At 51.4% G+C, this 11,420-nt stretch overlaps 2 protein-coding genes across 3 annotated transcripts in view; one reads left to right on the top strand and one right to left on the bottom strand.

Annotated features, from left to right (window-relative positions):
- Positions 1-11,420, bottom strand: part of asic1c (acid-sensing (proton-gated) ion channel 1c) — a 537,225-nt gene that overhangs the window by 93,783 nt on the left and 432,022 nt on the right. The window lies entirely within an intron of this gene.
- LOC147114494 (uncharacterized) overlaps positions 4,718-11,420 on the top strand; it is a 74,517-nt gene continuing 67,814 nt past the window's right edge. The window contains exons 1-2 of the mRNA XM_085992203.1: positions 4,718-4,988; positions 9,051-9,200. Of these exons, the coding sequence (XP_085848329.1) occupies positions 4,800-4,988; positions 9,051-9,200 (339 nt within the window). The 5' untranslated portion in view covers positions 4,718-4,799. The remainder of the gene's footprint in view (positions 4,989-9,050; positions 9,201-11,420) is intronic.

Raw genomic sequence — 11,420 nt, 5'->3', positions numbered from 1 at the left:
GGGGAGGGGGCGGGGTTTCCCCGGGGGAGGGGGAGGGGGCGGGGTTTCCCCGGGGGAGGGGGGGAGGGGGGCGGGGTTTCCCCGGGGGAGGGGGTGAGGGGGCGGGGTTTCCCCGGGGGGAGGGGGTGAGGGGCCGTGGTTTCCCCGGCGAGGGGGTGAGGGGGGCGGGGTTTCCCCGGCGAGGGGGTGAGGGGGCGGGGTTTCCCCGGGGGGAGGGGGAGGGGCGGGGGTTTCCCCCGGGGGAGGGGGAGGGGGTGGGGTTTCCCCGGGGGAGGGGGTGAGGGGGCGGGGTTTCCCCGGGGGAGGGGGTGAGGGGGCGGGGTTTCCCCGGGTGAGGGGGCGGGGTTTCCCCGGGGGACGGGGTGAGGGGGCGGGTTTCCCCGGGGGAGGGGTCGTGGTTTCCCCGGGGACGGGGGTGAGGGGGCGGGTTTCCCCGGGGGAGGGGGTGAGGGGGGCGGGGTTTCCCCGGGGGAGGGGGTGAGGGGTCGTGGTTTCCCCGGGGGAGGGGGGAGAGGGGGTGGGGTTTCCCCGGGGGAGGGGGGTGAGGGGGCGGGGTTTCCCCGGGGGAGGGGTGAGGGGGCGGGGTTTCCCCGGGGGAGGGGGGAGAGGGGGTGGGGTTTCCCCGGGGGAGGGGGTGAGAGGGCGGGGTTTCCCCGGGGGAGGGGGTGAGGGGGCGGGGTTTTCCCCGGGGGAGGGGGTGAGGGGGCGGGGTTTCCCCGGGGGAGGGGGGTGAGGGGGCGGGGTTTCCCCGGGGGAGGGGGTGAGGGGGCGGGGTTTCCCCGGGGGAGGGGGTGAGGGGGCGGGGTTTCCCCGGGGGATGGGTGAGAGGGGGCGGGGTTTCCCCGGGGGAGGGGGTGAGAGGGCGGGGTTTCCCGGGGGAGGGGGGGAGGGGGCGGGGTTTCCCCGGGGGAGGGGGTGAGGGGGCGGGGTTTCCCCGGGGGAGGGGGGTGAGGGGGCGGGGTTTCCCCCGGGGGAGGGGGTGAGGGGGCGGGGTTTCCCCGGGGGAGGGGGTGAGGGGGCGGGGTTTCCCCGGGGGAGGGGGTGAGGGGGCGGGGTTTCCCCGGGGGATGGGGTGAGGGGGCGGGGTTTCCCCGGGGGATGGGGTGAGGGGGCGGGGTTTCCCCCGGGGGAGGGGGTGAGAGGGCGGGGTTTCCCCGGGGGAGGGGGGAGGGGGCGGGGTTTCCCCGGGGGAGGGGGGGGAGGGGGCGGGGTTTCCCCCGGGGGAGGGGGTGAGAGGGCGGGGGTTTCCCCGGGGGAGGGGGCGGGGTTTCCCCGGGGGAGGGGGGGGAGGGGGTGGGGTTTCCCCGGGGGAGGGGGGGGAGGGGGGCGGTGTTTCCCCGGGGGAGGGGGTGAGAGGGCGGGGTTTCCCCGGGGGGAGGGGGGAGGGGGCGGGGGGTTTCCCTGGGGGAGGGGGGGGAGGGGGCGGGGTTTCCCCGGGGGAGGGGGTGAGAGGGCGGGGGTTTCCCCGGGGGAGGGGGGAGGGGGCGGGGTTTCCCCGGGGGAGGGGGGGGAGGGGGCGGGGTTTCCCCGGGGGAGGGGGTGAGGGGTCGTGGTTTCCCCGGGGGAGGGGGGGAGGGGGCGGGGTTTCCCCGGGGGGAGGGGGTGAGGGGGCGGGGTTCTTCCCCCGGGGGAGGGGGTGAGGGGGCGGGGTTTCCCCGGGGGAGGGGGTGACTTGGGGCACTGTGATAATGACCAGGTAATCTGTTTTTGTTATGTTAGTTGAGGAATAAATATTGTCCAGGACACCCGGGAGAACTCCCCCTGCCCATCCTCGAAATAGTGCCACGGGATCTTTTACGTCCGCCTGAGAGGGCCCCGATTTAACATCTCATCCGAAGAGCCCCTGAATACTTCCTCTCTCACTGTTTATTTTATTTAATATTTCACACTCCTCCCCCCTGATAGCAATGTCTGCTTCGCCCCTTTCCTTTGTGAAAACAGACGCAAAGTATTCATTAAGAACCCTACTGACGTCTCCCGCCTCCACACACACATTACCCTCATGGTCTCTAATAGAAACATAGAAGATAGGAGCAGGAGTAGGCCATTCGGCCCCTCGAGCCTGCTCCGCCATTCAATGAGATCATGGCTGATCATCCAAATTCAGTACCCTGTCCCTGCTTTCTCCCCATATCCCTTGATCCCTTTAGCCTTAAGAAATATATCTAACTCCTTCTTGAATATATTTAATGAATTGGCCTCCACTGCCTTCTGTGGTAGAGAATTCCACAGGTTCACCACTCTCTGGGTGAAGAAATTCCTCTTAATTTCTGTCCTAAATGGCTTACCCCTTATCCTTAGACTGTGACCCCTGGTTCTGGACTCCCCGACCATCGGGAGCATCCTTCCTGCATCTAGTCTGTCCAGTCCTGTCAGAATTTTATAAGTTTCAATGAGATCCCCTCTCATTCTTCTAAACTCCAGCGAGTACAAGCCCATCGACCCAATCTTTCCTCATACGTCATTCCTGCCATCCCAGGTATCAGCCTGGTGAATCTTCACTGAACTCCCTCCATGGCAAGAACATCCTTCCTCGGATAAGGCGACCAAAACTGCACACAATACTCAAGATGTGGTCTCACCAAGGCCCTGTACAACTGCAGCAAGACATCCTTGCTCCTGTACTCAAACCCTCTCGCTATGAAGGCCAACATACCATTTGCCTTCTTAACCGCCTGCTGCACCTGCATGCTTACCTTCAGCGACTGGTGCACAAGGACACCCAGGTCTCGTTGCACTTCCCCTTCTCCCAATCTATTGCCATTCAGATAATAATCTGCCTTCCTGTTTTTGACACCAAAGTGGATAACCTCGCATTTATCCATGTTATATTGCATCTGCCATGCTTCTGCCCAATCACCCAACCTGTCCAAATCATCCTGGAGTTTCTCGGCATCCTCCTCACAGCACACACGCCCACCCAGCTTTGTGTCGTCTGCAAATTTGGAGATATTACATCTAGTTCCCTTGTCTAGATCATTAATATATATTGCGAATAGCTGGTGTCCAAGGACTGATCCCTGAGGTACCCCACTAGTCACTGCCTGCCACTCGGAAAAAGAGCCGTTTATTCCAACTCTTGCTTTCTGTCTGTCAACCAGTTCTCTATCCAAGTCAATACCTTGCTCCCAATCCCATGTGCCTTAACTTTACACGCTAATCTCTTATGCGGGACCTTATCGAAAGCCTTTTGAAAGTCTAAATACACCACATCCACTGGTTCTCCCTTATCTATTTTACCAGTTACATCCTTTTATAATGGACTCTAGCATTTTCCCCACTACCGATATCAGGCTTACCGGTCTGTAATTCCTTGTTTTCTCTCTACCACCTTTTTTGAATAGTGGGGTAACATTAGCTACCCTCCAATCCATGGGTACTGTTCCAGATTCCATCGAATGTTGGAAGATGATCAGCAAAGCATCAACTATTTCTAGGGCCACTTCCTTAAGTACCCTGGGATGTAGATTATCAGGCCCTGGGGATTTATCGGCCTTCAATCCCGTCAATTTCCCTAACACCATTTCCCTACAAATACTGATTTCATTCAGTTCCACCCTTTCATCAGACCCTATGTTCCCCGACATCTCTGGGAGGTTATTTGTGTCCTCCTTTGTGAAGACAGAACCAAAATATGTATTGGCCTTACACTTTCTTTAGTTATCCTCTTGCTCTTAATGTATTTAGAAAACATCTTTAGGCTTTACTTGCCAAAATGTTTTCATGCTCTCTCTTTACTTTCCTAATTTCCTTTTTAATTTTACCCCTGCACTTTCTATACTCCTCTCGGGTTTCTGCAGTATTTAGCCCTCGGTATCTGTCATACGCCTCCTGTTTTTTCTTTATCCTACCCTGTATGTCTCTAGACATCCAGTGGGCTCTAGATTTGTTCGTCCCACCTTTTTTCTTTAAGGGCACATATTTGGTCTGAACCCTCCGGATCTCCTCCTTGAATGCCTCCCACTGCTCTGACACTGATTTACCTTCAAGTAGCTGTTTCCAGTCCACTTTGGCTAAATCCCATCTCAGCTTAGCAAAATTGGCTTTTCCCCGATTTAGAATGTTTATTCCTGGTCTATCCTTGTCCTTTGCCATAACTACCCTAAATCTAACTGAATTATGGTCACTGGCACCAAAATGCTCCCCCACTGATACACCTTCTACCTGCCCAGCTTCATTCCCTAAAACTAAGTCCAGAACCGCCCCCTCCCTTGTTGGGCTTGCTGTGTACTGGCCAAAAACGTTCGCCTGAATGCATTTTAGGAATTCCGCACCCTCCATACCCTTCACACTAATTTTATCCCAGTTAATATTGGGGTAGTTGAAATCCCCTACTATTACTGCCTATAGTTTTTGCACTTCTCAGAAATTTGTCTACATATTTGCTCTTCTATCTCCCTCTCACTGTTTGGGGGTCTGTAGTACACTCCCCGCAGTGTGATCGCCCCTTTTTTGCTCTTCAATTCAACCCATATGGCCTCATTTGATGATCCGTCCAACATATCATCCCTCCTCACAGCTGTAATAGTTTCTTTAAACAATACTGTGACCCCCCCCCTCCTTTTCTGTTATCCCTGGGAGTGAATCCCATAGCCTCACAACTGTGTGAGAAGAAGTTTCTCCTGCCCTCTGTTCTAAACCTCTCACATTTAATCTTGTATCTGCTGCTGGTCTTGCTGTACTTTAAATCTGTGTCCTCTGGTTCCTGACCCTCCTGCCAGTGGAAACAGTTTTCCCCAATTTACTCACTCTAAACCCTTCATCATTTCGAACTCCTCTCTGAAATCTCCCTCCTCATCATGTGGTCTTTCTTCCTGCCCTCCCCTCCCCGACAGTGCTTGATTACTTTGGTTTGTACCTTAGGTCTAGCTGCATCTTCCCCAGTGTTGCCCCTCTCTAGGAGAAATCTCAACCTGAAGGAGTTCGAGGAGCAGCAGAGGGAGCGTGTCGCTTGGCAGATCAAAGCCGAGAGGAGAAAGAAACAGAAGGTAAAATAATAATGGCGCGGAGGAATCCCTCTGCCTTTCCTTGCCCTCCTTGCCCGGCACTGGGGGTCACCATTGACCAGAAACTTAACTGGACCAGCCACATAAATACTGTGGCTACAAGAGCAGGTCAGCGGCTGGGTATTCTGCAGCGAGTGTCTCACCTCCTGACTCTCCACCATCTACAAGGCACAACTAAGGAGTGTGATGGAATACTCTCCACTTGCCTGGATGAGTGCAGCTCCAACAACATTCAAGAAGCTCGACACCATCCAGGACAAAGCAGCCCGCTTGATTGGCACCCCATCCACCACCTTAAACATTCACTCCCTCCACCACCGGTGCACCGTGGCTGCAGTGTGTACCATCTACAAGATGCACTGCAGCAACTCGCCAAGGCTTCTTCGGCAGCACCTCCCAAACCTGCGACCTCTTCCACCTAGAAGAACAAGGGCAGCAGGCGCATGGGAACACCACCACCTCCAAGTTCCCCTCCAAGTCACACACACCATCCTGACTTGGAAACATATCGGCCGTTCCTTCATCGTCGCTGGGCCAAAGTCCTGGAACTCCCTGCCTAACAGTAGGAGAACCGTCAAGAAGGCGGCTCTCCACCACCTTCTCCGCACTGGATATGTGGACTCCCACTAACATCCACAGCGAGCAACTCCTTCAGAAAGTAGCTGGACTGGTTCAAATTAGAATTGAGGCTCCCTGCTAAAGGCCCACCCGGTGCGGAATTGAGCCACCTGCAAGTGGACGGTCACTACCTCGATTCTCAATCTGTCTTATTTGGATGCAGCCAAGGTGGCAGTGGGGACGCCAGAGTTGGGCTCTGTGTCCCTGGGTTAGGGAGGAGGGGGAGCGTCAAGATTCCTGAACTGTATCCACCCCACCCAAGTGGGGTCTTGGCCAGTGTTTGTCAGGGAGCCTGGACGTTGAGCGTGAGCAGTAACACACCCAGGCTACTTTGACCTCACCCATCAACCCTGCGACCTCTACCATCAAGATGGCCAGTGGCAGCACTGCCATGGGAACACCATCAGCTCCCAGTCAAGTCTTGTTCCTTCACCATGGCTGGGTCTAAATCTTGGGACTTCTTTACCTCACACCAGTATGGGAGCTCCTTCACCCCCGAGGACTGCATCGGTTCAAGGGGGAGGTCCACCCCCCCCCCCACCTTCCTTGGGGTGGGCAATAAATGCTGGCCTTGCCAGAGATGGCCACATCCTGTCTAATAAAGTTGTTAAAAAGTTTGATTGCGACCCAGTCGCCCCTGCTGGAAAGTAGACGAGCACAGAAGACGGGGGTTCGGCGATGATGGGGGCTCGGCTGTGAGATGCCCCAGAGTCTGAGCTGACGCACAGAATGGCTATTTGAGTAAGGTACTGGCTTGTAAAGGTACCCAGCAGGAGTTGTAGGGGGGCATCCTTTACCTGGTTTACGGTAATTTACCTGGTCAGGCAGCCTTTGCCTTTATCTGTGACCAAATCCAATCAACGGTTTCGAATCGCTAAACCCACCCTTCCAGTTCTGACTGGAGGAACTTCTAATTAATGATATATTAAAAACGGACAAATGGTCTAGATGCAAGAAAGTCAAAGTTTATTAACTAAATAAACTACACCACACGTTCAATGTAATCACGGTAAAATTGCTTAGATAGGGGAGGAAAAACAGGCATAACGAGGGAAAACGACTAAAATGACAATTCTAACGAAATCCCACTTTATTCCCCACCCCTATGCCTATCCTAAGTTGTCTCGTGGAAGGCCAGAAAAATATATGCTCACCACTGCAATGCCAGCTCCGTGCCTCACGAACTTAGATCTTCACTGTCCCAAAGTAAAGAACACCCCAGTGTTTTAAAAGTAAACTGCTGGTGTTTTACTCCTTCAGACAGACTCCCACGCTGTAGAGAGAGACACACGGAGACAGGCCAGAGAGAGAGATGCTTTTCAGAAGCTATCTCTTATACTCCAATTTTGGGGCTGAGATGTTCCCGCCCAAATCCAAATTCATCTGGGCTAAAACAAAAGGGATCCAACTGCCCTCTTGTCCAGTAATGGGTGATTCAGACCCATTCAATTTTAAACTGTTCCTTTCCTCAGTCCAAATGTCTCTTCTGTGCTGAGTTCATTGTGTGTGATGGGCTATTGAACCATTTCCGTTCATCCTGATGGGTTTTGAATGGGGCTGTATATTACTATGTAAGCAGCCTGGAAGGCTATAGTAAACAGAAGCCATTGTCCTGTGGTCACTGAAACCGCAGCCGAAGTGGTTTAATCCCTTGTGTACACAGTAGCAGTTTCGGTAAACAAACATCGATTATCTCTGCAGGGAGGGGAAACTCCCCTTTTGATTGACAGAATTTGACTGCCATTGCTTCACAGACACAGAAAGCTGCTTTCAGGTCCTTTGTCCTTGGCCACGCAGTCTGACGGCCATTTTATCCCCGGGCAATTTACCAAACTCAAGAGTACAATTTTTTAATAAAATGTACTGTCTTAAAGTGTGCGTTTTTTACAAAGTTCTTTGATTCCGGTGTTGTCCAAGTGCTGCCTAGCTTAACGCAGCCTTTTTGCGGTTCTGGGTATGTTTTAAAACATTGTCCAACCCAGAGACAATTTAAATCACGTAAAGTCTTCGTCCACGTTGTGGATTAATATTTCCCGATCTTCGGGGCTGATGGGGATTTTGCGAACCCCTACAGAGTCCGCACCTTCGAGGGGAGCAGGAGGTAATAAAAGGTTGTAAGGACTGAGATAAAGCAATTCCGTATGGGACATGGTCTCACTGCACCTGAAAACTGGGGGTTTCCACCTGGGGGAATGCAACATTCCCTCTTTATCCATAATATATTAAACACCGTGGGTCTGTGTGTAATTACTGTGAACTTTTACTAGGTCCACATTGAGAATGGAATAAAAACAGAAAATGTTGGCAATATTCAGCCGGTCAGGCAGCGTCTGCGGAGCGAGAAACTGAGTTAACATTTCAGGGCGATGACCCTTCGTCAGAACTGGAAAAAGCTGGAGATGGAACAGGTTTTTAAGCAAGTGTAGGGGGCAGGGAAAGGGGGGAGGGGCAGGGAAAGGGAAAGGGGGGAGGTGAGGAAAGAACAAAAGGGAAGGTCTGTGATAGGATGGAAGGCAGGAGAGATTAAGAGATGGTGCGAGGCAAAAGGAGATGGTAATGGGACAAGTTAAGAAACAAAAGATGGCTCTGGAGAAGTGTAAAAAAAAATACATAATAAATAAAATGAATGGAAAAAAAAAAGAATAGGCGCAGAGGTTATGGTCTGAAATAGTTGAACTCCATGTTGAGTCCAGAAGGCTGTGAATTGAGAATGGAAGCTGCCCAGTAAACTCGTCACGCTGCTATTACACTCTCCAGCCAATAGAGGCGCTACAGTGCCACCACTGGCGGGAGGCTGGAATTACAACGTGACAACTTTACAACAGGAAGTTTCCATTATGAATGGCAACCTGGGAGTCTAGAATGGAAATATATATGAAAATAAGAACAGAGTGTTTGACTTTGAAATGGGGTCTGAATGACATTTGTGGGCCCTGGTCAAATGATCTCCCGTCCTTTAACCCCACTTCACTTGGTGTTGCCTATCCGTGTGCGCTGTGACCATGGGGTTACTAAAGGAAGGGACTTGCAATTAATATTCCACAGCGATAGGAATAAGTGTTGCTAAGTCAAGCATACAGAAACTTGACGACTTAGGGACCTACGAGATCTTGAATGGAAAATATTTTACAGGACCAAGGGGAGTGGGACTAATTGGACAGCTCCACCAAAAAGCCAGCACAGGCATGATGGGCCGAATGGCCTCCTTCTGTGCTGTATCATTCTATTGATGATCTCGGTTTGATCTAGAGAAGCCGACAGCATCTAAATGTTTCTTGGACACCTCCCAAGATTTTTTTGATTGAAGCAGTAAACTAACGTAGGGTCGGGGGTGAAGGGGCTTTGTCCAGGGGTTCGGGGGGGCGGGGGGGCGGCTTCGATTGGTTTCCTTGGATAACCAGTGTTTTGTTCGATTTGCTACTCCAGGACCATGAATTGGCTTTGAAGAGAATCGCTGATGATCGTGAAAATCTGAAAGCAAAATTGGCGCCACTGTGCCAGCCCGACCCCCCTCAACAGGGCCAGAGGTTAGGGGGCAAAGTTCAAACTGCAGTTGGAAGCCATTGCTTACTTATGGTGAGTTTTGCTAAACCTGGGCTCACCTGTTGGACGTGGAGTTCCTTTGTAAACTGGTTAATCTGAAGGATTTCGCGCTCCTCTGAACTCTTGGCTCCAGTTCCTCTCGAACACTAAACACTGCCCGTCCCACACCCCCTTCCTCCTCTGTACGTCCACACTGCACTGGAATCCAGACTGAATGGGCTGTCTCACCGGGGGGAGAGTGGGTGGAGAGGGTGGTGGTGGTTTCGGGGGGGGGGGGGGGGTGGGGTGCGGGTGGAAACAAGCAGCGTAAAAACTATGGGGTTTAAATTTTAAACGTTAAATTTTACGCAAGAGGTGGTCATCTCCCGAATGTCCGCCATAACTCTGGCGGGGCGTCCGCGGAAACACTTGGAGAAACAGCCGTCTCTACGGGTTTGCGCTGAGGTGGCCAATGCAGAGAGCAGTCTATACTAGACCTGACAAGATAGGATTAATTAATGACCTCATAGTGAAGGTGCCCCTAGGTAGCAGCGACCATAATATGATTGAATTTTACATTCAGTTTGAGAGAGAGAGAAGAGTGGGTCCAAGACTAGTATTTTAAACTTAAATAAGGACAATTATGAGGGCATGAAAGCAGAGCTAGCTAAAGTGAACGGGCAAATTAGGTTAAGGGATCGGTCAATAGAGTTACAGTGGCAGACATTTAAGGGGATATTTCAAAATACACAGAATATATACATTCCAACAAGAAAGAAAAATTCCAAGGGGAGGACCCACCATCCGTGGTTAACTAAAAAAGATAAAGATAGCATTAAACTTGAAAAAGCATATAATTGCGCAAAGATGGGTGGCAGGTCAGAAGATTGGACAGAATATAAAAAGCAGCAAAGAATGACTGAAAGATTAATAAGGAGAGAAAAATTAGAGTACGAGAGAAAGCTAGCTAGAAATATAAAAACATAGTAAGAGTTTCTATAGATATTTAAAAAAGAAAAGAGTTAACAAAGTGAATGTTGGTCCTATAAAAAGTGAGTCTGGGGAATTAATAATGGAAAATAAGGAGATGGCAGTTGAATTGAACAGGTATTTTGCATCGGTCTTCACTAGAGGATACAAGTAACATCCCAGAAATAGCTGTAAATCAGGAAATGGAAGGGAGGGAGGAACTCAAAGAAAATTACAATCACCGGGGAAGTGGTACTGAGCAAATTGTTGGAGCTGCGGGCTGACAAGTCCCCGGGTCCTGATGGACTTCATCCTAGGGTCTTAAAAGAAGTGGCCAGTGAGATAGTTGATGCGTTGGTTTTAATTTTACAAAATTCCCTAGATTCGGGGAAGGTTCCATTAGATTGGAAAATAGCGAATGTAACTCCTTTATTCAAAAAGGGAGGGAGACAGAAAGCAGGAAACTACAGGCCAGTTAGCTTAACATCTGCCGAGGTTAGAAGCTATTATTAGAGACATTATAGCAGGGTACTTAGTAAAGTTCAAAGTAATCAGGCAGAGTCAACATGGACTATTTGGGCTGAATGGCCTGTTTCCAGCGGATACAAGCCTAGCCTGTCCAACCTTTCCTCAGAAGACAACCCGCCCATTCCAGGTATTAATCTAGTAAACCTTCTCTGAACTGCTTCCAGTGCATTTACATCCTTCCTAAATAAGGAGACCAATACTGTACACAGTACTCCCGATGTGGTCTCCTTATTTAGGAAGGATGTAAATGCACTGGAAGCAGTTCAGAGAAGGTTTACTAGATTAATACCTGGAATGGGCGGGTTGTCTTATGAGGAAAGGTTGGACAGGCTAGGCTTGTATCCGCTGGAAACATAGAAGATAGGAGCAGGAGTCGGCCATTCGGCCCCTCGAGCCTGCTCCGCCATTCAATGAGATCATGGCTGATCATCCGAGTTCAGTACCCTGTCCCTGCCTTCTCCCCATACCCCTTGATCCCTTTAGCCTTAAGAAATATATCCAACTCCTTCTTGAATATATTTAATGAACTGGCCTCCACTGCCTTCTGTGGTAGAGAATTCCACAGGTTCACCACTCTCTGGATGAAGAAATTCCTCCTCATTTCAGTCCTAAATGGCTTACCCCTTATCCTTAGACTGTGACCTCTGGTTCTGGACTCCCCCGCCATCGGAAACATCCTTCCTGCATCTAGTCTGTCCAGGCCTGACAGAATTTTATAAGTTTCAATGAGATCCCCTCTCATTCTTCTAAACTCCAGCGAGTATAAGCCCAATCGAC

Source organism: Somniosus microcephalus, chromosome 7 (genome assembly GCF_052327205.1).
Source record: "Somniosus microcephalus isolate GS21.2 chromosome 7, FLI_Smic_1.0, whole genome shotgun sequence".
In the NCBI taxonomy this organism is placed as follows: domain Eukaryota; kingdom Metazoa; phylum Chordata; class Chondrichthyes; order Squaliformes; family Somniosidae; genus Somniosus; species Somniosus microcephalus.
Note: the sequence above shows the minus strand (reverse complement) of the source record. Positions and strands in the feature narration are given on the sequence as shown.